Genomic DNA, 27,304 nt, shown 5'->3' with positions numbered 1-27,304 from the left:
ACTTCTGATCAACTGGACCACTTGGACTACTTGGTTTTTTCAAAACCTACTCTTCTTCCTTTTACTCTGAACATGCCAAGCAGCTGGATCTTGGCAAGCAGACCAGTAACTATTGATAGTTTGAAGAATCTACAGCTCTTCAAGGAAGTTTTGTATTTAGCTCTTCTTAAAAGCATCCATTTGCTCATAGTGCTAACAAATACAAAAGCATCACACAGAATCCAAAAGCAGGTACTCCCTACATGGATGCCACCCTACAACTTCTAGGGCTTTATACAATCTATGTTAGGACCCAGATACAGAGATATCCCATCATTTACACTTCAGACAATAACTATTCCTTGGGAAGACACATATGATCATGTTTTCCAGTGTTTTAAGGTGAAATACTTACTAGCTTTCATATTAAAAAAATATACTTTCTGCAGAATGGCATGGAGAATCAGATGTAATGAAGATTAAAATTGTTGCAACTGCTATTTAATTCAGTCTCTTTTCAAAACCAATTTGGATTGTTCACCACATTGCAGCTTAAAGTTAAAATGTCAATGTTTTCGTGTTTACGGTTGTACCTCTAGACAGATAATACCTGTCTTCTCTCTCTTCTGTTAGCAAGCAAATACAATTTGGCTATAAAACTGTAAGAGGAATTGTCATTTCAGAAACTTACTGGATTCCTAGCTCATTTTTGAATGCCAGCAACTACAGCAAGTTCAGTATTGCAGCCACAGCAAATGTGCAAGTAAATTATGAACCGCAAATCTTTGACAAGGAGCAAAGTAGTGATCTCAGGTGGCAAGCCAGCATCCTTGCAAAGGTAAGCTCATGCAAAACTAGCAGGTGTATGAGGAAGCTTCAAATCCCAAGACCCAGAAATCATTGCCAAGGGAAAACAAAAATTTGCTGCAATTTAACAGTGCTTTGTGCAAAGTGACAAAATATAAAACCAATAAAACAAAAAGTATACAGTAAAAAGGAGACAATTCTGGAAATCTTTATACAATGTACAGTTTTGCAGAAAATTTTTTAATTCAGACTAAGCAAAGATACTTACTCATTGACTTCACACACAAACCGTTTTACGATTGTCAATAGCAAGACTCTGACAAACATCTGTAAGAGCAGGGAAACTGTAAAAGCTAGAAATCTGGCCTTTATTAATGATATTTAACTTACATTTAAATGTAAGTTGGTCTAGAGTGGTTCACATTTGGGGAAATAGTCTATGAAAGAAAAGCAAATTTACCTAGTAATTCTTAATGCATCCACAAGTTGAAAAAAAGAAATATAAACACAATCACACCACTTTGGCTGCAGTGAAGTAATTGACTAAATATTGAATACTGAGACTTTTCTTGTCTGATCTTTCCGGAAAGTTTAACCATGAATATACTTTTAATCCTGGAAACAGTCTTCTAGCTAAGTTGCTCTCTATACTCTTCCCTTCCCAGTTCACTCAATCCTAAAGCACCAAATAAAATCTATATAGATTTTCACTAAAAATATTTTTTGTTCATTTTCTTTCAGCTCATTTTAATAATTCTTCATATAACCAAAACAGCACAGCTGTAGACTAACTGTCCAAGTACTCTGAGTGCCTTACACATTGATAAGCCTGCCTAACAGGTAACAGTTATGCATTTGAACTACACAAAGGTCCTTTCAGCTGGAATTCCCACCTTCTGAGTGTCTGCAAAGGGTGGAAGAAGAGGGCCAAGGTGAAAGGATGCTGGAGTAACTTATGGTAAAGTCACACTAACTCCTGTCTACTATAGTATCATGCACCTGGTACTGACTGTCCTCACAGTCCTTACATCTCCTCTGAGTCTGTATAAAGACAAATCTTGGAGTCTTTGGCACGGTCTCTTTTCCTTACTCTGTATTAACTGTACTTGGTAGCTTTAACACATTGTTTTGAAAGTTCTAAGACAATCAACTAGATATGCCACTATGTGTTCTGTAAGTAAAATACCTGTAGTTAAATTCACAAACATTATTTTTACTTTTCCTGTCAAATATTTAGATTACCGATGAACCTTTATCACAGAATTTTTACTGTTCAAAGCTCTACACATAAGAAATATTCATAATGTATTCTTCCCTTGAAAATGTCACACAAGGTTATTAAATTCAGAAACTTGTTTTAAAATAAATGGTCAGGAAACATTTAAACAACAGGAACTGGCAATATTGACATATAAAGAAATACTGAATATTTAATTTTCATTTGCTTTGGCTTCTTTAAGGTCACCACTTTCAAGAGATTTGTGAGAATAGCAGCATTCTCATATCAGCAGTTAACTTTTGGAGAAACTAGGAAAGCAGGAGTCCAGAAATGGGTAATATGTTTTATGAGACACAAGTTCATCCAAACCTTTTTTAGGAAGTAACTGACACTTAAGGTAAACAAAACTGGCAACTGGATATATAATCCATGTGCCAAAAAGGAAAGGAACTGCAGACACTGTTAACTTAAAGGGTTAAACTGAAATGAACACTTTCAGGTCATGTTTCATTAGTTAAAAAAAAGCATTACACATCATCTAGGTGGTTTTTCAGAGCCCAGAAAGAAAACAGTTTCTGACATGCCCAAATACTGTATTTACATTATTTATATTACTTTTACATATACTTTTAGGAAACTATGAATGACACCTTAATAACAAATCAGATTTTTCTTATTATTTTGTGTACCATAAAAACAGATTCACAGCAGTCTGATTAAAAATCAAGATTAGCACCTCCAGTGTGGCATGCAATATTTTGCTTTGCCCTGAGTGTGGAAGACAGTCCAATACCATTACTTAATTCTGAAATTTACACTGAAGTAGTACTAAAGGAACTTACTGGCTGAGGCTTGAGGTTGAATGCGAGGTATTCCTCCATTTGGCACTTGGAAATTTGAGTCACTTCTGCTGTTTTTCACAGACTCAGCTTGGATGTTAGATGTCCTGGACAAGTTTGGAAGACTACGCCTTAGTTTTTCTGTATGAAATAATACAAAGATACCAAAATGTGTAGTCTGATGCTGGACAAAGGTCGGGCTGTGAGCACGTAGTTGAACCCCAAATGTAAGTGGCACAAAATGTCAGCCATATAAAACTACATTGCAATTTAAAAGTGTATTTTTATACATTACTTCTACTCAAATCTATCACATAAAAAATATTTATGTATCTAAAAAAGTAAGAATGTACATTTTTCACCTATGGTGAAAAAAGTCAAGCATATTGTGCTTTGAAATTGAAACATATCTGGATTTTGATTATCTGGTTTTTATTGTACTGTTACAAAAGCAAAACAGACAAACCTAATTTGCAGTTTTGCACAATTTTCAAATTATTTACCTAGAAAGTTTTTTGTAACAAAATGCTTGCCTGAAGAGTAAAAACAACATAAATGTTTGTGCAAATTTTTGAGACTGCCTTGTCCCACATCACTTCATTTTACAACAAGTAACAGCCATTCACTTGGAAAGGACCTCTTCATACACAGCATCCAAAATTATTGAAGTATCCAGTTATGCTTCATCTTTCACATATGACTTGACTTATCTACTCAACTAAAGCTGATACTTCAGGGGCCTTCTAATATTTTTACCACTTTTCACAGAATATGAAAAGATGCCATTAAGTACTTCTCAAGTCTAATGGCATTCTGTGTATCTCCAACCCATGCAGAGCTGGGTTGATGACATACTTTGGATGGAAGACTGAAGCTGCCTTGACAGGATGAGTGGCCAACCTGATTCTGCAGAGGGATGCAGGAAGAAGTAGGTTAACCATGCACAAGGACCAAAGGTGAAAACAAAACTAAGTCTTCATTGGCTGAATATTCCAACAAATGTACTTTCTTCACTTAGCAGTTTGCATTGCTATGCACTGCACTTAGTCCATTGTTGAACTCTGTCAACGCTCCAACTGTTCTAGGCAAATAAAATTAAGAGAAAACCTGAACAACTTTTTTGGCTGCTGCTATATAACTCTGAATATTCAAGCCACACTCAACTGCACAAAAACCACTACAAGATAACTCCTTGGAAGTGTTTCAGAACACATGATCACACACTCTATTTTGATCCCTCTGGTATGTGGGATACTAGCTTTTGGTACCATTCCTCTCATAGGATATTTTTACTGCAGCTCATCTAGCACGCATTAAGATCTTCATTTTAAGAAATGAATGGAAGGGAATTCTCAATTACATCACAATATAACTGATTTTCCTAGATACCTAAAATTTCCTCAAACCACTATTACTAGTAAGGGGAATTCTTAATATCTAAATGTATATTCTTTCTAAATTTAAAATCTTACTTGCTGGATAAAAACTACAATTGTTGAAATGGGAACATGCTCGCAAAATTTCATCTCAGTAAAAGGAGTTTCTGTCAGATTGTTACCAGGAAAAAGGACATTCAAGAAGAAAAATGATATCAGGATTATATTATTTTGCTCTATGCCACTATAGTATAATTGCACTGAATTTACTGGAAACTAGAGTTATTATGCAGTTTTCACAGCTTTGAGATATCTAAAATATCCAACAAATGCATGAATTAAGCACTAATGTTTTTAAGACTATGTTAATAATTGAAAAGTTTGAGAGTCCTGTGCAACCAGAAGAAAGCATTCAGCTGCCTCACAGGCTACAGGCACACATAAATCACCATGTTACTCTTACCTGACCACAGTTACTTTCATCTGCATTTTGTTCTGTCATCTGCAAGGCTTAACTCTAGTAGTAAATGAGTTTTCCTGCTTTATTTTAGTGCATTTGCCTGCCAAATATAGGCCCTGCTCACTATGAAACTCAATTATACTCATTGACTGCATAACATCTAAAATAAATATAAGCCTGTCAACTCAACTGTAAGAGTGTCCCAGCAGAACTTAAGCTTTGCTTGCTCTGCATTTTCTTCAGCAATTCAGAGATTAAACCACAATGTTACACAGGCACATAGTTTTAGGTCTGCACAGTGATGAAACTCCTTTACAGAAACGACACAACTACTTGTGTAATGAACTTCAAAGAGTTTTTTACCTTCACTTTTGACATTACTAGTTTGCAAGTCTGTAGGATGGCCTTGAAGCGAAAGACGAGGCTGCTGTAAACGGCTGATCATAGGCTGTGGTGACACTCTACTGTACTCTATGCTCCGAGCCGGCGATCGGGAGCGAGGTGAGTTTCTGGGTGATTGTTTTGGTGAAGGCCAGGGAGAACTGCGAGGTGATGGTGAGAACCTGCTAACAGCAGGGTGCACTGTGTGATGTGTGCCATCTTCCTCATCTTCTAAGCTCTGTGCATCAAGTTCCTGGTCGCTGAACGTGCCTCGCCGGGTGGAATTGCAAGAGGAGCCAGAACTACGCCGAGAAGCTGTGGCTGCGTACTCCTGCCGCAGGCCTGGCAACAACAAGAGCATTGTTTACTTGTTTCCAGCCCAGAAATGGCTCAAACTAGAGACAGTGAACACAGATATCTGCACACTTCTCCAACTCAAATCTGGCTCACCTTAACTCCTGTTATTGGAGGCATTAAATAAATTCCCATTAGTACCAAAAAGTTATCTACCAGCTAATAATGACTCAAAATAAATAGGTAAGCCCATTCCTTTTCCTAGTAAAGCAATCATCAGTATAAGTGTGCTGTGCATGTATTTGTTCATCTCCTCTCCCAGGCTTGAAATAGCAACACAGGCTACATCATAATTTTGGTATCAAGTAACATCCTGAAATGTCTTAAGCAATGTATTAGTGAATTTAACCAAAAAAGCAACACAATAAGCTACTCCTAGAGAAACTGGAGGTATTAGATCAGTGGTCTCTGAAGTGTGGTGCCCACACACTCAGGGATACGCAAAGCAATCCACTGGCATACAGCATGAAAATTCTGAACAACTAGTATTCTTAAAACAGCATTTATCTTGTCCTTATCTCATACTTTTTAAAAATTATAATTTTGTGCATTTTTGTGTATATTTTATACACATTAGAATAATACATGTATATAATTTATTAAAAAGTACATACATTGGGCATTTGGTTTTGTTTTTTTTCACTGACAAGGATACATAATAAAATAGTCTGGAGACCAGCTATTTAGACAACTGAAATTATTATCACTTTCTACAAATCCAGGACAAAAAGACAGTCTCAACCAAAGCTATAATGAAAGACAGATATCTTTACAGGCTATTTTCTTAGCTATTCTTTGCCAATTGACTATACATTTTGGTGATTTAAATTATGGTTTAAGCACTGATGTGAACAAGACTAGATTACATCAGGAAGGCACAATGTCCTGAGAAGAATGGTAGTAGGCAATAGCCACTCTAACAAGCATCCTTTTAGCAAATACTGTACCTTACAAATTCACTCTCCAGCATAGTTTTGTCCATTGTTCCTAAAGAAAACTGCACAGCAACTTCCTTTCCTTAGCCTGGAGCCTGAAGTTGTTAACCAGCTTTCTTGGGCAAACTACATTCACACATCCATAGTAGAATTTACACCCTGTTTCCATGCTCACTAAACAAGTGCAGAGAAGTTATTCAGTAAAAAAAAAAAAAAAAAAAAAAAAAAAAAACCCAAAACAACAGCTCCACTTTGATTTTGGAGAAAAAACCCCACTTACTTTCTTCCTGCATTCGTGCTAAAATTTGCACATCTGTAACATCATTTAGCTTGTAATTAGACCCAATAGAGTCTTCGTCCATCTCTGATGCACTTAATTCACTGTCCAGAGAAGATTGTGGACTTAGTGGAGGATTTCTATCTCCTGAAATTTTAAGATGACCTATGGAAAGAAAGTCAAGTAACAGGAATTGTTGTTATAAAAAAAGGCAAGTTGCATTTCCTTTCCCAGTAAAAACTACCAGTCTGAAGAAATTGCTAGGCTGAGACATTGATCTGACAGACCATTTGTAACATTTATTTTTTTGCAAACCTAGGCTGAAAATATAACTTACAAAAGCCGAGCTTAGCCATTACCTTTTAAAAATGGCAACTTCATAAAGTTATTGCAATAGTGTCAAAACAAATTAGTGGCAAATAATTTGGTCTACCATAGCACATTCCAACTGCAATGAAGCTTGCACAGCTCTACAAAAAAAGCAACTGCATACCTGGTTCCATCTCTGCTTTCATTCTCATCTCTATACTGCTTGTAAGACATAAATTTGACTGGATCTTTCTTAACAATAAGGATTTGCTGATCCAAAGAATATTGATTCAGTTTGGAATGCTTAAAATATAGTCTGAAAACACTACCTGTTCCACATACTTTGCTAAACTGTAACATGGAAACTATAACAAGGAGAAACTCTTCCTGTTAGCTGCCTTCTGGATGGCACCCCATTGCCTGTTACATCTCTGTCCCCCAGGCAGATATGTCATTGTAGCACACAGAGCAGAGCTACTGAGATTAAACCAACTGGGTAATGGCTCTCATGCAGTGCAGGCTTCTGTAAAAGTCCACAGTGAACTAGTGACAGCTGGATTGTCAATGCAATGTTTTTTCACCTTCCCTGTAAGTGAACTTAAATTAAATTACATACAGTAAGCCAACAGTCTGACTTCAGAGTAGAGTTCCAGCATCAATTTTTCTCATGCAAAGAAAGTGTCTACAGTGCAGAATAAAAGTAGAAAACATTGTCAGAAGCTACTGTGCACATTGATGGCTACAATATCTCATTAAATGCTTAACTGGAATGCAGGCTTCTTCCTTGTATTACATTATTCCCATGTCAGAGGTACTGATGGATACATGGCATACTAAATGTTTCAGTTACTAAACAATAGGATAGTTGAAAAGACTTCACAACTACCAACTCCTACCCTTGGAATGCCTACTGTGGAACTTACACCCCTGTCAATTACAGGGTCACTTCCAGAAGCCACTTGGAACTCTACAGAATGAGCCCTGTGTGTTTTGGTATAACTGCTAATCACATATATCAATGATTTTTGGGATATGGACACCCAAAGAAAACATTTTACATGTTTCTTATGCCAGAAAGTATGTAAAAAAGCCCTTCCTAAAAAGCTTAAATACCACATGATGCACACATCCTATGAAATACTGAAAAGTTCTGGAATCTTTCTTACTCTAGTTTGATGCAAAGTCTATCTAAGCACATTTGTGACAGAAAGAGGAGGAACAAAGGAAAAGACCAGACACCAGTGACTTACCTGAGGTACCAGTAGGTATGAGCTGTTTCACTAAAGCAGATTTGACTGGTGTTGAGGAGGGAGAGTTGAAGCCACTGCTGTAGGGGCTACCAGTATTTGGACTGTAGGAGCTCGCATAACTGACTGCACTGAAAGGGCTGCTGTACAAACTCTGTCTCTTGAGAGCTGCAGGAAAGGGGGAAAGTGATTAATTATACTGAATGAATCAATGAAAAATAAATACTGTATTATGTCTTCAGCGTGATTTAATTGCTATGCAGTTCAAGTAGAAAACTTCAGTCACTAGGAAGTTTTCCCACTGCTTTCTTCACCCCTAGATATAACCATATTGTGGAAAGAGGGGGAGAAGAGGGCAAGGCAAGACAGTGACAAAATGTTTTCCTTTTAGAAGTCAGACCTACCATCAGTACAGTTGATGTCTTTGAGATGTCCAGTGTAGGTGCTAAGAAGCAGCAGGAAGGCAGTAGTTGCTCAGTTACACTAACATGCACCCTATACACTATTACATAAACCAGAGCACACCACAAAGTGACATTCTCAGAACTCTCAGACCTGTCTGAATCACACAATACTTCTACAGTAACCCCAAAACTGGCACCACACAACTATGCAGTATCACTTACAAAATTTCCTTAATGGTTTTTCATTCTAGCATATGCTTAAGGCAAATGCTTCTGTTTAGATTTGTGGGTATCATGAACCTACCAGACTAAAGCAAATTGACTATTTCCTACTATTAACCTTCTGTTCTAATGACTTGGGATTTTTTGACCATAGGCTTCAACCTCATAGGCAATATAACACCTAAATTGGGTACATTCCTCTGCTGTTTACTGTAAATGCTTCAAAGTTGAAGCATTTTCAGATGAATTTTAAACACTGGTGAACACTATGATACTAAAATTCTGCTGGTTGTCAGGTGTATTATTTGTTTTGTTACTTGATATTTTGTTCAAAAGTTTACATGTTAAATATAACAGAAAATGGAATTTCAACTACAGGGGTAGTGGCATCCAAAAGATATTTTTAGATGCTTTTGCTACAAATCAGTTCCTTCACTGCTGGAAGTATATTTATGCAGAAATTATGCAGAGAACAAATTAAATTGCAAAATATGAAGATGAAAAAGCTAGAAATCCCAAAATGATGTTATATAAATCCAGGTTAGGTTTAGTTGCAGCTCACCCAACTACTGAAACTAAGCTATTAAAAAATACTGTGTGACATTTTTCTTAATTGAAAAGGGGCTCCAACGAGTGCAGTAAGAATTAGGCTACTGATAGCAGTGGACAGAAAAAAAAAAAAAAAAAAAGATAATTAATTGAACCCAAATTTCCTTACTAAAAATCATTGTTGCTTTGACATTAGAAGCCAAAACAGACTACAAGTGCATGAAATGCTGCTTTCAGCAGCAAACTCAGCAAAGCTTTGCCTTCCCCCCTTTGCTCTGGTCACTACATCCTCAGTTGTCCATTGCAAACATTGGTGGGGCTGCATTATTATGTGACCTACTAAAGTAAATTTAAATAAATATAAAATATCAGGAGTAAAATATCAGGAGTATTTTAACTGATTGCATCACTTAATCAGTTTTTGAGAATGCCCCCCTAAAAATGCATCATCCAACCTAGCCAATGGCAGAACGCAGCACAGAGGCAAAAGCAGCAGAAATTAAAGCTGACTTTGCAGAAAATTCCTAAAATTGCATCTTGTGTAAAGATCCTTTCTAAACCAGATAATATTACCAGTGTTTTAGTTAGAGTGAGAAGACAGTTATGCATGAAGGGTGAAAGGCTTATATTCCAGCTTTCACTGCAAGTATTAAACACTATGTGTTAATTTCAGCAATTTGTGAATTCACTAAATTCTAGCAAGTATTCATGAGGTATCTCCTGTTTATTTTGAGCATCAGAACGGAAAACCTCCATTTTATTATGAATCTCAGTAAATAAAACCAGTAATTACAAGTCACTCTGTTCTGGGTGAAGATGATGAGGCCTTTGATATCAACTTCTGGCATTCACAAAGGAACCCCAAAGCATCTATTCCAATTCAATCTTTGTTCTCATACAAAAAAAAAAAAAATTTACTTTTCATCTCTTTCTGAAATGTCATTAAAAATCCCTAAAATGTAAGGCTGCACAACAGTTCTTTCTTCTGTATTTATTACACAGACAAGTATTTTAAACTACAAACCACAAATTAGAAAACAATTCTGCTACAGTACAGTCTTCAAAAAGGCTCTTTGTATACATTCATAATGATACAAAGTATTTGATCATACACAGATTTTTTTTTTATGAAACTTAGCATGATTTTGCTACAAGTAAAAAGTTTGCTAAGGTATGGTGAGACTTGATAGATACAGTAGTTTTTCTCCTAGCTAATGTAAACCCTTTTCAGCACAGTACATTTTCCCAGGAAAAAAAAAAAAAAAAAAAAAAAAAAATCTGGATTAAAATCCATTTTCTGGACCAGAATTCCTAAAGGTTTTCCAATAGGGATTTCTGTAACTCAGGAAAATTTTATGAATATTTTACAAATAGAGATATGGTCTTTATTAGGAGTGTCAGACAAAATTAGCAAGACAGACAATCATTTTAATTAAAATTATCCTAATATTAAACACTAGTTTACAAAAGATTACACATTAGCTTTTGAAACACCAGAAGGGAGGGTTGATAATCAACATGTTTATTTTAATGCAAATTTTCTTTCATAACATTCAGAAACAATATGTAGCACTTAATTCCTTTTACTTAAGATTTTGCTGAAATGATCCAATTTCTCTTTTGCTATAGAAAATAGGAAAATTTGAGAGCAGAATATACCTAGAGTTCCCTCTAGTCTGAACCCACTTCCAACACTGAGCATCACTTGCTCTGCAATTTAAATCTGACTGCTGACAAGGCACTGTGCATCAGTAGCTGCTAAGAGCAGCATGGAGCTGAGAGCTCTTCTTCCTTCCTTTATTGTCATGCAATGAAAAATATGATGGAAGAAGAAAATGTGAAATACAAGAGCACATTTGAGACTGAAAAAGAGGAAAAAGATATTAAGATTAGAAAGAAGTAACAACAGGAACTAACAATGTAAAAAGAGTCAATGCAAAAGAAGCATCAGCAAGGGTTCAGGAAAGAAAGTTACAGAAGTGTGAAAAGCCTTATCCATGGTGACTGGAACCATAATCTCTGAACTGGACCAGTAGCTAATAACAGGTTAAGTGATGGGTCCAGGAGGTACCAGCACTATGCAAAATGCAAGTGAAATGATACTCCTGAAGTTTGGAATAGGAAACACACACAAAATTATAAGAAACACTACTTGTCTTCTGCAGTGGAGCTCCCTGCTGCCCTTATTCTGTAAAGGAGAATGGTTGCTCTAAAAGATTATTTTCTGTTTTGTTGAAACTTCATTTTTACATGCAATCTGCTCCAACCAGCATGTGCAGATCAGTAATTTCACCAATTAATACTATAGATAAATTGTGGTATTCTTGTAAGTATCACTGCCAGAAACCGATTTGCAGGTCTAGGGGAAAACAAAAAAAGAGGTGAAGTTACCTAAATACATTATTTGAATGATAAAACTTTCAAATGTATCCATTTTACAGGGAAGTTTCCTGCCATTCTGCTTCAGCTATGAATTTTTAAAGACGCCCTATGGGTAACAGAATTTGTGGTACTTCTAGAAGACTTCTACTCAGTTCTGGAAGAAATTAAATCATAAACAGAATTATGTCAATCCACTGCTATCTATTCATAAATACTCAGTAGTATTCAGATTCCCAAACCTGTATCATCATTCATAAATCCCTGTGATGTGAGTGCTTTTTGTTGTTGAGAATCTCAGTCTTTGACTGTATCTAGCCATATATCATGTTAACTGTTCAGGTAAATTTTTAATAGGCATTTGTCCAGGTAGCATAAAAAAGCACAAGAAATAGGGAAAGACTGAGGATGACTCATAATAAAGGCACTTTCATCACTATGCCCATGATTTTTTAAGAATAAAGAACAGATCAAATTTTATTACGAACATTTTCAGTACAAACCAGAACAAAGACAGATTGCACCAGAAAACAATACAAGGACAGGAAAGAAGTTACAGTCAAATAAACTCAGCACAAAGTTTATGGATAACCACAGAAAGGAGGTGGCTGTTGGAACCATTCCTGGAACTGTGTGTTCATACACTCTTAGCTCGAGTCCAACTATTTTGCTAATTCCTGAAGATAACAGTTTAACATGTGGCAGTAGCAGACTACAGTAAGAAGGAACAGGAGGAGAACAGCTATTAATTATTAGCATATATAATTATATTAAGTAATATAATTATAATTAATTTTAATTAATTTATATAATTATTAGCTTTTTAAAAAAAAATAGGTTCCAACAAAAAACCAAAATAAAACAAGAAACTAGATGGACAGAGACTTCTAACCAGACCTTCAGCGTTTTGCTGCTGGCTTGACATAAACAAGTCTGGTAATAGAAGGATGGATAATGGAGACTTTCATTCTCACAGGGTCAAGCACTCTCCAATTTTGAATATAACCAACTATTAGTATTAAGGAAGAAACATAAACTCTGGATTTTCTTTAAATCTGATCTTAAGCTACTGGGGATAGGAGGAAAAGAAACCATTATCATTTTCCTAAAGTATTAAAAAACTTAAGCCTCCATTTCTTTAAATGAAATGAAAGAGGCAATCTAGCAGAAAACCAAGTTCCATGCTAACATACTAACAAGTACCTACCAATTATGATACCTTAATACAGGGTTCTATTAAAGAAAAAAAAAAAGATAATAAAACTTTTGAGTTAAAAACATTGTTTTTCCCTGAAAACATCAGACCAAACAATGCAGGTAGTAAAAACTCTGAAATAATGACTCATGATCTAATGCCTTCTTTAAATTTATTCATACAATCCAGAAAATTTGTAGAATTAATGACTTTGTAAACCATAATGAAAGCTTTAGAAATAAGTAATTGACAGATGTCTTATCTTACAACCATAAGCTAATTTTGATGCTGTTTCAGAATAAATACATACAAACCAGTGGTTTTAGTGTGCAGAAACTCACCTGACATTGTTTGCTCCAGCTTGTGGATCAGTGACTTTTTAGCACATTCAACATCAGGACTTGGGTAATCCAGTACCTGTCTGCACCAAACCAATGGACTGACACTTTTTTGCAGTGGATTCAGTTTCTTCTTTGGAGATGTATATAACCTGGAAAAGAGAGAAAAAAAAAATCTTATGAGGATGAACAAAATGAGCTTAAGATCAGACATGCAACAAAATACTATTTCTGTTTTTACTCTATCTACACTATAGTACAATCCCAAAAGATAAAGCACAGATTTGACCCTAAAATTAACTATTTTGGACAGACTGTAACAGTATAACGTATGGCTACCCAAGGACTTCAGACACATTATGTGTATGGACAATTTCACTGTCACATAAATGTACAAATGAGGATTAATCTTTTCAGATTCACCTGAAAGAAATTAAACACTATGCAATAGAAAACTCTTCCTAAACAAAGGAAGCAATAAGCATCTTAGTAGCCAAGGAGCAGTGCTAAAGTACACACAACTATTGTTTCTTTAAGCTTGAAAAATAAACAATTTTTATTTATTATTTCTATCCTAGCACCTGAACTTTTCATTCTCTTTGAACACAGAACAAAGGGACTATCTCTGTCCTAAGGAGGTATACAGTCAAGCATTAGTAACAAGGAAAAAGAGATAATACATATAGGAGAGTAGAGAGAAACAGTGAGATCATATTGTTCTGCCAGATGTACTGCAGTATGTCTGTCAGCAGCTCCATTAATTTATTTTAATATCAACCTTCCATGACTTAAGAAAGTAGTCCAGTTTAAAGACTGTAAAAATTTAGCTGAAAACATCTTTCTCCTCCCTCAACAGATAGATTAAAGGAAAAGTCATAACCAATCACATACTCAAAACAGGGAAATTTAAGCCTTACAAGAACCAAACTTGGAAATGTGGTTCAGCAAAAGACAACAGTGAACTGCAAGACATACAACTCTAACCAGAGATTATGTGTGTTGAAACAGCTAAATGAGTGTTTCTTCTAGAGTAATGACAGACTTCATATTCCAAGTGAATATGATTGTATGCCACAGCATCACTTAGGAACATCTGACAGTCTAATCAGACATGCTTCTGTACAAAATACACAGCAAAAGTTGTTCTCTTTATGCCAATGACATTAGCAACACAGAAGTTATTTCCCACAACTTTCTCTCTACAAGATTATCTCATCTCTCCTCTGTAATTCTACAACTTGAACTCTGTTCATGTTATAATAGCTTTTAGAGATTTTTTGTAATTACTACCATCAAGTTCACTTCTTACAAAAGCTTCCCATAACCACGTTTATAAAATCACCCAAAACACTGATCTTTGTTAAGAGCAAACTCCAAAACACTCTTCCCTCTAACACTGAAATTAGCAAGTTATGCTTGCAGATCCAGGCGAGAAAATATTTCCTAGCTGCCAAGCTTTAAAATAAAAATGAAGCTGTTTGTAACAATCCAAATAGTCACTACTACTTACTGTAATTCAAGGGGTTTATGCTTTGGCCAATATCAGGCTGTCATAACTGCTTTTGTAGAAATGCCTGCAATCTTCACAGGCACTTAGCCCAAAAAAAAAGCTAAAAGCCCTTCATGTATTTATAGCCCTGAAGATCCTTGAAAAGCACAAGAGTCATTTAATTTTCACAGTTGTGTAAACAAAGACACCCCTTTCTGTAATGTCTATGACATCTCCATACTGTTAAAAGTAAAGTTTAACATTTACCATCTCTCCAATACTTTGAATTTACTGTCTTTTTAGTATTTGCCTGTACTCCTTCCTTTCCTAAGGTACATCTATACAATACAAAAAAGTGTCAAAGGCAACAAGGCCACCATCTGCCCAGTAAAGGCCAGACTCACTTCTAGTTCTCTGGATAGCTGGCATGCCTTGCTGTGTTTGAGAAGTTCCATGCACATTCAGAGTGTTTACAGTGGTAGCCAGTATAAAAGGCAAGAAATTAAAGTGCACATCCTCTTTCAGAAAGACACAAAAGGGGCACCTTCAACAAATATACCAAATTGTTCTAATCAAAACTCTACATGGTATTTTACGCTTCAACACATTCTTTTCAGGAATTCCCAATTGTTGCATTTGTTTCACAAGTGGTTTACTGAAGCAATCCAGGCTCACACAGCTCCCTCTTTTCTACCTCCATTTCTAATCAAATATATATTGCATACTCCCCTACCTCTTTCCAGTCAACTGTTTTCCTTCATCAACCTTTGTTTCATAACTTAGACTTCAAGGTAAGACAGAACTTGAAAACACACATATTTCATGCAACTCCACTACCTGACAACACACACATGTACACTGATGCAGTGACAAATCAGCTTTTTCAGGGCAGTTTCTTGCATATTATGCAATTCTGGAGTCTCATTACAAAGCAGCAATCTTAATATCTCACCTGACAAAGAACTGCCAATCTCAAGTTTTGAGACTGACTTAATTCTACTTGCTATGCCTAACTTGGATTTTGCAATAACCAAAAGGACCAAGGGCAAGGCTAAGAATCAGAGTGATGCCTCTATTACCTCTTCCTCTCTTTCCAACATCAGAAAAAGAACAGATACATGAAGCATGTACAGCTAACTTCACACAGCTAAGTGGTCTTTATCAAACTGTCTGACCCAAAAGATACAGATCCTCCTTAGCTGAAGGACCTTCCAGAAGAGTTCCCATTTGTACCTGTCACTGCATTCTACAGCAATACAACAGCATTGAATGGCAGTACAGCAGCTTCAAGACTGAAGATTACCAGAATAACTTCATGTATCTTTAACCACTGTGAATCAACTCTCCCAAAACAGGAAGTTAAAAATGATTGAGGAAGCTGACAACTTATAGTAGCCACCCACACTACAAATGTTAACACACCAGAAACATCTACTCCAATCTCTCCTTAGAGAAAAGACTCTACAACTCAGTGACACAAAGTAAAGTAGAAGAAAACAGTGTATTAAAAGGAGCTCAGGAGCTTTGATCTACTTTGAAACAACACTAAGAAGACCAGACACTATGGCTCTGTTGCAGCCATTAATATTACCTTCCTTTTGCTCTTACTAGTCAACCACACCACAGCAGCACCAACCTGAGGCTGAAAGCAGCCAGGGGCTGTACTGATTAGTTCCAGGAAGATGCAGCACAGAAGAAGGCTGAGCTTTTGCAGGAAGATGCTGTGACTATGAGCATATATGATGTCAGCCAAATGGGGCGAGCTGCAGCACGTTGCACTGGGACACAGCTGAGTCAGAAAAGGCTTTGAAGAAAGAGGACATGCCACTGCAGGAGGAGTGGAATATCTGTGTACAGATTACCTCACCTGAGGAACACCTCCCAGTGCATTAAAATACAAGAGGCCTGTTGCCCCAGGCATGAAACAAGAAGTTGAGATTCTAACTGGGGAAAAAAAAAAGGAAGTGTGTTTTTGTATCAAAATCCTTCCACTGCTTAGCATAAAAGTGAGGGAAAACATGCAGATGAACGTGAAGTCACAAATCTGAATTAGAAAGAAGATGGCAAGTGGAAGGAATTTGAAGTTAGAGCTTGTTTATTTTAGCTACATTAGCTTTAAGCAAAAACTGCAAGGTACAATAAAGGAAATTAAATGGGAACACACAAAACATGATGTATGCAAAAGCACGATGAAAAACCTGAAGACATGATGAGGAGAAAAAGCTGAAATCCAAGGACAGATCAATAAGAAATGCCCCTAAAATACAAGAATGAAATTTCACAGCGAAAAGCTACTGAAAATATATAAATCAGGAGATGATAATACTGGACAGTCTTGGAAATAGATAATTTAGAGCACAACAGTGTCAATCTAAACTATTTAAAAGCTTCAGGAAACTCTATCTGAAGTGGCTTAAGCATCTTAAAATTTAAGACAAATTTTGAATGGATAGGTAAACATCTGAAAAGCATTTTTGGTTGAAAGACAAATCAATCAAAAAATTAAGTGACATCTCTGCACTTATGTGGCCCAAGGATTTCCTTTCCTTCCCCCCACCCCACCCCACAAAATTGCTATGCTACAGCTGTAGCTGACTGAGACACACATTGCTTAGCCTGTAATTATTAGTTTTCAGCTCTACTTCACAGAATACTTTTAGTTCTGAGAGATGCACAAATTACAGCAAACTCCAGTCTATGACTTATAATCTCCAGGATATGAATATTACAAAAAATGCTTTGACAGTCTCATTAAACCTCTGTATTACAGTGACACATCTCAGCTACATGATGCGATTTTTCAGTAGAATTAAGAATATCCAATTGTAAAGTGCAATTTGAAACACAACTATCTTTCTGTGCCCAACAATTAGATAGTTAGTTGTGCCCCAGCTAGATGCTGGAAATTACTGCCAGTGTTCATTTCCTCCTCCAAAGGAACATGTTTGTGTCGGAAAAGGATGTTGTAGAACGGGAAACGGGCAATCAAAAACACCATCATGTAGTTTCCCTAGGACTATCAACACAAATTGTACAACTGTCCACTATTTGAGAAGCTTCTCATTAGAAATTTGTTAGAGCATATGTGCTCACACATAGCACTGTTGATATTTACATAGAAGAGAAAAAAGTTGAGAAGTTCTTTGTCCTATTAAAGGTGTTCCAAAATAAAATTCTGTTTCATGACTATGCTTGAGAGCTCTACCAACACCTACAAGTAGCAGAAATGTGAATCATGCCTAAACAAGAGTATGTAGTAAATTTCAGGAATATCATTAGGACAGTAAAGGAAAGTCATATCAAAGCTTTCATTGTATCTAAATATCAAGCATGTTTAAAAGCTATAATTATCACCAAAAAAGTCAGAAATGGAAATAGTTCTTCCTCAGGATTCTTCCTCCAGTCCTCAAATATCTGTTTCACAACAAACAGGGATATCTCAAAGAGGCTAATCAAAGTGAATATTATTTCATGTTACAAGTTGTTTTTCATTATAAAACTGGCAACTTCTATAACCCTTGCTATTCTTACATGCTTTTTCCATATTATCTTCCTAGTTTATGAAGATATTGTTTGAATTTGATTAAACCCCGACAACTTTAAATGAAATTGACTTTTTATCTGCCAAAAAATAAAAAGTAGTGATTTCTCTTTTACTTACACCATGGAATAGAAATTGATCAGAATCTGTCCGGCTTCCAAGGGGCCTAAACCACACTACTACAATGAAATTTAGCAGTTAAACAGGAAATACTGCAATGTAATTTTAGCAATGGGATTTCATTCAGGTGGAGCTCTATCCTAAAATAGTCATGGTATACTTCACCAGCTCACTATGGCAAAGCAGGATTCCAAAACAATGTTAGTGCTCAAGGGATATCTAGCAATATGACATGGAACACAACCATTACAAATGACAATCATGTATCTCAAACAGGCCCTTAGCCAACTAACAATAATGGATGGTAGAATGAAAACTTACACTATGATAAACAGGTGCAAATTAGAAATAGCTGCTGAATGAGACTGAGTATAATAGTACAAGTATGTGCCTTCCATTTTAAATAGTCAGAATACACAACCAATCTGAGCTCTTAAAAACACTGAAACTATTGCTTTGGCTATTTAGTTAGTATAAAAAAACCAGCAATAATTTAATTTTAAACACACAATAAGTGCCTTTTGTTTGTAAATTAGGTCAGTCAATTGTCAGCTATTTTAACCCTACCAAGGAGGTATTTATGCTGACATGAAAATATTGGTGCTAGGCTAGTTTTTATAGCACTGTCATTTAAAGAGGACACAACTGTTTTGAAGTTTGCTGAGCAATTACATGTATAAAATAGCAAGCTCTATACTCTCTTATGCACATGCTGCAAGCAAATTTTCAAGAAAAGCACTGCATGTTTTGCTCACATTTAAAACAAAACTTCTCAGAAAGCTTAGGTGAGTGATCATGCAACAAGTTACCACAAAGGAAGTTACAGGGGCTTCACAGCACAATAACTACCACAACACAGTAACTGCCCATGTGTGCACACTTATTCTGCAATAAACTCAAGACCAAATACTCTTTTTAAAAGCACCATGGCAAGCCACCCTGCACACTGTCACCCAGTTCTCTCCAACGTGCTGCACATCCACACCCAACCTGACCCAGCAAGTCAGGCAAGGAAGAGCACACCACTTCTCTGACGATTTCTCCACTCTGGTCACCCCTTCCGGCCTTAAGTCTTTTCAATTGATTAGGTCAGATTGAACTACGAAACAATTAAATTTGATGCAATCTGGCTCAAGAACAACTTAACAGGAACACCCATAGAGTAGATTACGAAAGTTGTTGATAACTGGAGGAAATAATCAGCAGGCCTAAAGTCTCCATGGGTCTGTGCAGAGCTCAGTACAGTGTGCAAGCAGAGATGTGCCCACCTGCAACCTTCAGGACCTTATCAGGAAAAAAGTTTCAGAACACTAAACAGCATTCAGAAGCACATGGACAAGAAATCTAAATTCACTGAAATATTTTCAATAATTTACCACATAATTTGAAGATTGTCTCACGAGAAAATGTTTAAAACTTGAAGTGTATCTGGATTTAACTAATCACAGAGAAGAAAAACAATCAAGCAAAAACATAAACATATTCTAAACAGGATTTTGGGTTAAGCAATAATGATCAAAATCCATTTGAACCTCAAAGAGTTCATATGTAACTTAAATTTCACTGAGTACATTCACCTTTTCAGTTGAATAAATTTTTTTATGAGTGACCTTAGGAGCAAGATCTTTAAGAAACTGTTTAGGGAAATCCACTTATACACATCAACCCCTTCTATCTTCACAGGCTTGTTTCTTTTAGGTTGCTCCATTAGCCCTCTGAAAATTTCAAACTTCATTAAGAGCAATAATCTCCATTAATCAAATGCATAAATACAAAGTCATTTTACCTTCACAGGAAAATAAAAACGGTCGGACTAGAGTCTCAACAATTGAATTAGAAGCTATTTAGAAATTCTAAGAGCTTGATTTCCATTTTTATTAAGCATTTTGGAACAATTATCCATCTAGCCAAACTATGTTTATCATTAACTGCATATTAAACTACAGCAGGAAAACACTTTTCAAAAATAATATCCATATTTTGTGATAGGTATGACAATTAGTAAATTTTTACAACTGCTCTTTTTTTTGTTTCATACATTTGTGTCTCAATCAGTGTCCCATGATTGAAAATTAGTTGCCAAAACACTTCAGCATTATGGTTGCCAAAATACTAGCAAAGGAATGAAGAAATGCAAAAGACTGCCTGTAAGTTTTGCTGTCTTTTGAGCACTAGAACTTGCACAGAAACACGACGGTGCCACAATAACTGGCAGCCAAACACCTGACACCAGCAAGATCAGTGCTCAGTGACCCATGAGCTGCCCCGTGAGTGCCCAGAACTGCGTCAACAAAAACACACAGCACTTATGCCACCACTGTCACCACACTCTCTGTTCGCTTAAGAGACTTAATGATTGAGAATGAATACATAAAAGGTGAGATCTACTGTCACTAGAATTCATGACATTGACAAATTCGGCAATCCCACTCCAAACTGGCTGTGCAAATTTACTATATTCTTTTCCTGTAAGAAACAGAATCCTGTAGATTACAAGGCATACAGTGAGAAATAAGAGTAGCTGCCTTGCCCAGACTCATCTTCTGGGAGATGATGCCTTGTGTTAATTTAGAGTTGGATGAGAATAAACTTATGTTCTCATACTTCTCCAGTGGATCAGGCTGAATGTCAGGCAAATGACTTCAACAAAGTGCACATAGTCTCCTCCCTGAGCAACTAAAACATTGCTCATGCATGGAATCATTCCAGCATTTTTAAAGGCGTTTCTAACTCTGAAAGACATTTTTGTTTGTTTTGTAAATTTGTCTGCATGTTTGCTTCCTAAGATCTTTGTAGATGGACCTACAACCAGTTCTGCCGCAAGACAGTTAGCTTGTGTCACACTTTTTGTCCCTGCCCATGCTTCCCTTGCATTTCTCTGTTGACACAGTGTTGACACGGTGCTCCTCCCCACTATTTCTCCTGCAGCTCTGAGGCTGCCCCTCAACAACTGTCATAGGAAACTTCAAAACGACAGCTGGAGACAGCGTGATGCTCGGAGAGAGCAAATCTTCGTGATTCTCAGTGGAAGCTCATCCAAGTGTAATAATGACAAGGCAAACAGCCACCTGCAGCTGTTTCTGCTGGAGCAGCAGGGTAAGCAGTCCATTTATATCGAGGAGCCACCTAAGGGAAACAGTGATCCTACATCATTAGCAATAAATTAGAACACCTAAGGGCAACACGTTCATAAGATGAAAAAGTGTTACATTCGCTGTCTTTACAGCCGAAAGAAATCGAGGCATAAAAGACGCCTGATACATGTCTGAAGTCTAACAGTACCTGTGGGCTAATTCTGATCTACCGAGAAATTTCCCACGAGTTTCCCAACGCCTCCCCACCGCCTGCACTGGCGAAACCCTGCCTGATCCCGGGCAGCCCTGGAGCCGCTCGGTGTCCGAGCGCCCCAAGGAACGCTCCCGCCAGGCCGAACGGCAGCGCAGAGCCGCGGGCCTCCAGGCAGCTCCAGCGCCGTGTGCAGAAAGACAAACACCCTTCGGTACGTCTCGCAGCGCTCATTAAGCCCTTCACCCAGCCCAGAGGGCGAGGCTGCCTGCGCACACAAAGCCCCGAGACCCCTCCGACACCAGGCACACGCCTGGAAACTGCCCCTTCCCCCAGGCTCGGCGGGGAAAGGGGGACGCGGAGCCCGCCCGCCTCCTCGCCAACCCCACCCCGGCCGCCTCCTCACCAGCCGGTCTCGTCCTCATCGCAGCCGGCCAGCCGCTCCAGCTCCTCCGGCCTGAGCACCGCCGCGTCGTCCAGGAGGCCATTGCCGCCGCTGCCCCCGTCGACGCCGCCGGGCTCCTCGGGGAGCGAGCGCCGGACGGCGGCCCTGGGGCTGAGACAGCGCCCGTCGGGCGACGAGGAGGCGGCGGGGGGCGGCGAGGAGGGCCCGACGCTCGGCAGGCGCTTGGGGCTGGCGGGGGCGGCGGGCAGGGCGCCGTGGCGGCTGCGGAGCTGTTCATTCTGCTTCTCTAGCTTCTTCACCAGCTCCTGAAGCTTCCGCACCTCGGCGTCCGCGTTCACGCCCGAGCCCACATCCTCCATGGCGGCCGCCGGCAGAGCGGCGGCTGCGCGGGGAGAGGCGGCCGTGCCGCCCCGTCTACGCGGCCGGGCGGCCGGCAGCGGGGCAGGGCCGGGGCGGGGCGCAGGACGCACATCCGCCGCCGCCATGGCACCGCCTCCGGCCGGGCCGGAACCGCCGCCCGCGCGCCGCCCGCTCTGCGGGGCCACTGCGCGGAGCGAGAGACGGGCAATGGCTCGGCTCGGCTCGGCTCGGCTCGGCTCGGCTCGGCTCGGCATGGCGTGCGATGGCCGAGCATGGCCGCGGCTCGGGGCCCCGGCAGCCGGAGGCTGTGACTCAGCCCCGCGTGGGGCCGTCCGAGGGGCTCTTGCGGTATCCTCGCTCCTGAGGGAGCGGCCTGGCCTGGCCTGGCCTGGCCTCCCGTGTCTTGGGCACCACAGGTCTCACAGCCCCAGAATCCCTTCCAAAAACGTTCAAAAGCATTAAAGAATGCAAGGTGTGTGCTCCTGCTCCAAGGCCTAGATGATAGTGTTGGGCCTACTGTGTATGACAGACGTGTGAACTCTGAACATCCTTTGAGTTTACATTTTGTATAAATATAGGCATAGTCATTTATAGGTTGTGGTGATTTTGCCATCCATCTCAAAACTTACACCTCTAAGTTTAAGGAACTAGTGGGGTTTTTCGCAGAATTACAGAATGGGTAAGGTTGGAAGGGACCACAGTCGTTGGTCTGGTCTGACCTAGCTGCTCAAGCAGCATCATCCCAGAGCTCAGGGCACAGGATTGTGCTCACTAGACAATGTGTTCCAGTAAGAAATTCTTCATATTCAGGTGGAACTATCTCTGCATTGCTTTCTGCCCGTTGTATCCTATCCTATTTCTTGTGATGTTTTGTATCTTGTGATGAATTGTCTCCAAATTTCGTTGGCTGGCATTGTGGGGACGCTCTGTTCCCCTCCCTTCCCCAAGCCACTGAGAGACAGTGTCCTTAGTGCCATCCCTTCACAATTTTTTTCCTCTTTCCAAGTTCCATCTACTCAACAGCTTCATTTTGGAGCCTGCTTTAGCTGGGAAGAAGAAGAACACCAGCAAGTGGGCTAGAGGATGGCTGGAGTCTGCAGGGGATGACACTGCTATCACAGTAGTTTTTACCAGGCTCAGAAAGGGAAGAAGGAAAATAAGATTGGGGTGCTCAGACCTGTGGGATGTGCTGAGAAGTTGCAAAGTTTAGGGGCAGTAAATGCCACACAATCTGGGTTGTATTAAGTATGGTGCATGGATTGCTGGCATGTTGAGATTGCCAGGCATGAGTTTATAGCATCCTTACAAGACTAGGTCACTTCCTTGCCTTATGCAACACTCTCCCCTTAAACATTCAGAGATTACATTCTCTGTGTGTACAGCATTGTTTGAGAGTTTATTCTGGGGTAGTTTTGTACTGTTATTGTTAGCTTCTCACCAGAATCCAGGCCTTTGATCCATAAATGCAATTTGTGTAATTGTTTCCCAAAACAATTATCACCTTAAGTGTTTAACTGTATCAAAATACATCAGGGCTGGTATCTTTTAATAAAGCAATTTAAATTACTCTTATAGTAATGTCTTCATTATCTGCAAGTGAACAAATTTGTGTAATTCTCACAGCTACTGAACAGTTTTGGCCCATGAGCTGAGACCTTTGGCACTCTGCTCACTGATACCATGTTAATGACCATCATAACTCCTTAGAGACTGGTCTGTAGATCAGTTTGTAAATCCAGCTCATTCTATATGTCTGTATGATATGGTACAAAGTCAAGTGCTGTAGGGGAATCCAGATATATTTTGTAAGAACAGTTACTTAACAACAGAACTTACAGTCCTCCAAAAGGCAAGGAAAACTAGTAGATAAAGTTTTTTTAAGATAAGGATCTTCCATGACACACTTTTAGTGTAACTGCTGATAATTCGGTGGTTGGTGGGTCTTAACCTATGCAGGGAAGTTCATTCCAAATTAGAACATTTATAGCAGGACCACACAATGTAATTTCTTTATTCTTCTGTAACTATCCTCAAGCCAAACATCAGTGGCACAAGAAACTTTCACTTAAATTAATCATGTTTTTATGGTAGCAATAGGAGGAGTATAGTCCTTTTTGTATTGCAGCTACTGGGATCAGAGGGAACTGGTGGCTGGAACTGGAAGTGTGACAGAGTGTGAAGCGAGGCTGTGACAAAGAGTTCTGCCAGGACATATAGACAGGCAGAGGAGGACCTGGAGCTCCTGGGAGCTGCTGCCAAAACTGCAGCTGCTCCTGGTGATTCTGTCATGTTTAGGGGCCTCCTCTCTTAGGTAAGGGGGCAGCTCTGAGAGCTCTTTAGTAGTCAGTGCACTGCCTGCATCCTGCCTCTCCTCTATTTCCTCTTCCTTCTCCCTCTTCCCCCAGTTCATTTTATGATCTGTCTGTCCCCCAGATTTCCTATTACTTTGCTGCCATAGCAATTTTTTCTCCTCACAAGATACATGGTATGGCAGGTGTGTGTGGACAAAGGAGGAGAAAAGTGAGAAAAATGTTTTAGAAAGAAGTTTCAGAACTGCTGAATCATCTGCTATTTTTACAAAGAGTAATGGCAGTAGAAATGAGCAAAAGGAGTCACTGCTTAATAATCACTCTAGTCTGTGCTTTGAATAGCAAGAACCACGATTCTGCTTTCTCATTCACTCTTGTGCTGAGAATGCCCTTCTCATGTGCTGGGAACTGAAGAGCAGCAAGGCTTGGACCATAAGCTTCCTATGAAATAGCAGGTCAATAATAGGCTTCCATGACGTTGTTCCTCAAATTGCAAGCTTGCACGGCCATATGTGAGACCACACCAAACATTATACAGAAATAGTGATTATACACGAATAGTATTAATTGATAGTAATGTCACAAAAATGAAACCTTTCCATTGCATCATAAGAGCAAGAGAAATTCCCCTGTATGTGAAATGAGATCTGTTGCAGAGTTTTTTGTGAACAGCTGTGATTGTACCCTTTTCACAGAGAGGGAGGTGAAAAGCAGCCTTTCCACAGCACTGTTTTCCAGATCTCAGGAAATGCACAGGTGCTTCTCTTGTCTGACTTGGGGCAGGTTCTAAACTCGTGCGATGAGAGGAAATGAGGAGCAATCTTTCCAAAGGAAAGGAAGTCTCATGTCACTCAAATAATTCAACACACATCCTTCTGACAAGTGGTTCCTAGAAAAAGGCCACCAAGAGCTTTGTTTTGCTGACCTTTGAGCTCTCTAGCACAGACAGGTTGGTTTCTCACAGCTGTGATTTGCTGAATTGTTGTCTTTACATCTGTCAAAACTTAGAATCTGACTCTGATTTCTCTTGTCACCTGGGACGACATTCCCTCAGGGGGAAAAGTACATGAAGATGGGCAGAAGCATGGTGGGAAGTTACCATTTGTTGTAAATATTTAACTTGACACATGGAAAACTCGACTGGTTTTTAAGCAGCTTTGTTTATTCCCCTACAGAAGGGTTGTTGCCTGCCAGACTTCTCAAAGGAGGTGTTCAACAGGCCCACACATTTTTGTTAGGCAGTGTTTAGCTAAACCTTTGACAAAATATAAAGTACTGTTTATCATTACAATATATGGCATGTGCAGAAGAAGCATATTCCTGTCATAATATGTCTCTTTCAGAATTTAAGTCAGAACTGTTCATCTGGTTCTACTAAAAGAACTGTAGCTTCATTGTACCTTTGGTTATTTATAAAAGATACCTCTGAGTATATCAGGCTCATCACATTTAGCACTTTAGATTGGAGTTTGGAAACCCAAAAATGCAGTGTCTCTGCACACATCTTCAGTACCCATCCTTTAAAAACTGTAAACAGCAGTGAGCTGTACATAAATACACTTTAAAAGTCTTCATAATTTTTAAAAAGTGTTTTCTGCTACAGTGTCATGGACGAGAGACCCATGATGAGTACATTGGTCCCTTTACCAAGTTATAAGCCTGCCTGAAGGGCAGGCAAAATTCCAGCCAGATTCTGTTATTGGAAGTACATCTATTTTTTGTATCATTGTGTAGAAAATGGAGTTCTTTGGCATGAACTTATATGCCTGTTCTTTTTCTGTACAGAAAAAAAAAGTTGTTAACATTTTGACCACAACCATCTTTAAACATGTGTTTTGTGCTCTGGAACCAGAGCAGTTCTTGGATACTGGACAATCAGATTCCTAAATATCCTAGGCTGATGTTCATGTTATACCATGTGGCTAGGAAATGTATGTACTTCAACCTTTTTAGTTTTTTATAATTGGTGTACTGATTATCGTTTTCAAGTATTATAATCACATTTGAGCATTGTAATAAATTTTTCATATCACAGAATTGCAAAGTGTCTGAGGTTGGAAGGCACCTGAAGGTCATCTGGTTCAAGCCCCCTGTTCAAGCAAAGCCACCTGTTTGACAATGTCCTGATAGATTTTGACTGTCTCCAGGCATGGAGATTCCACAGCCTTGCTGGGCATCCTGTGCCAGTGCACAGTCACCCTCAGAGTAAAAAAAAAATAAATTGTTTCCTGATGTTCAGATGCAGAATTGTGTGTTTCAGTTTGTGCCCGGTGCCTCTGGTCCTGTGGCTGGAAATAGGCTGTCTCTCTCCTCTTGGCACACTCCCTTCAGGGATTTATATGCATTAGTAAGATCCACGCCCCCTACCTTTTCTTTTCTGCAATGAACAGTTTGAGCTCTCAGTCTTTCCTGATAAGAGAAAGGCTCCAGTCTCTTTATTTTTGTGGCCCTTTGCCAGACTGTGTCTGCAACATCTAGTTCTCCCTTGTACTGGGGAGCCCAGTACTGGACACAGAACTCTAGA

The 27,304-nt window shown here is 38.9% G+C and overlaps 1 protein-coding gene across 3 annotated transcripts in view; it reads right to left on the bottom strand.

Annotated features, from left to right (window-relative positions):
- The window catches only part of SLAIN2 (SLAIN motif family member 2), a 33,702-nt gene extending 11,100 nt beyond the window's left edge, over positions 1–22,602 (bottom strand). For 2 of the 3 annotated variants that reach the window (XM_079307319.1, XM_079307320.1), the window contains exons 1-6: positions 22,112–22,560; positions 13,274–13,422; positions 8,187–8,351; positions 6,631–6,792; positions 5,044–5,403; positions 2,848–2,985 (exon numbers count right to left, since the gene is read on the bottom strand). In XM_079307319.1, the coding sequence (XP_079163445.1) occupies positions 2,848–2,985; positions 5,044–5,403; positions 6,631–6,792; positions 8,187–8,351; positions 13,274–13,422; positions 22,112–22,470 (1,333 nt within the window). In that variant the 5' untranslated portion in view covers positions 22,471–22,560. Of the gene's footprint in view, positions 1–2,847; positions 2,986–5,043; positions 5,404–6,630; positions 6,793–8,186; positions 8,352–13,273; positions 13,423–22,111 lie in introns of all 3 variants that reach the window. The other variant, XM_079307318.1, reaches the window with a different exon arrangement.
- Positions 22,603–27,304: the final 4,702 nt, after the last annotated feature.

The sequence above is a fragment of the Erithacus rubecula genome, assembly GCF_903797595.1.
Source record: "Erithacus rubecula genome assembly, chromosome: 5".
Lineage (NCBI taxonomy): Eukaryota > Metazoa > Chordata > Aves > Passeriformes > Muscicapidae > Erithacus > Erithacus rubecula.
The sequence above is the reverse complement of the archived record's forward strand: the minus strand, read 5'-3'. Positions and strand labels throughout refer to the sequence as shown.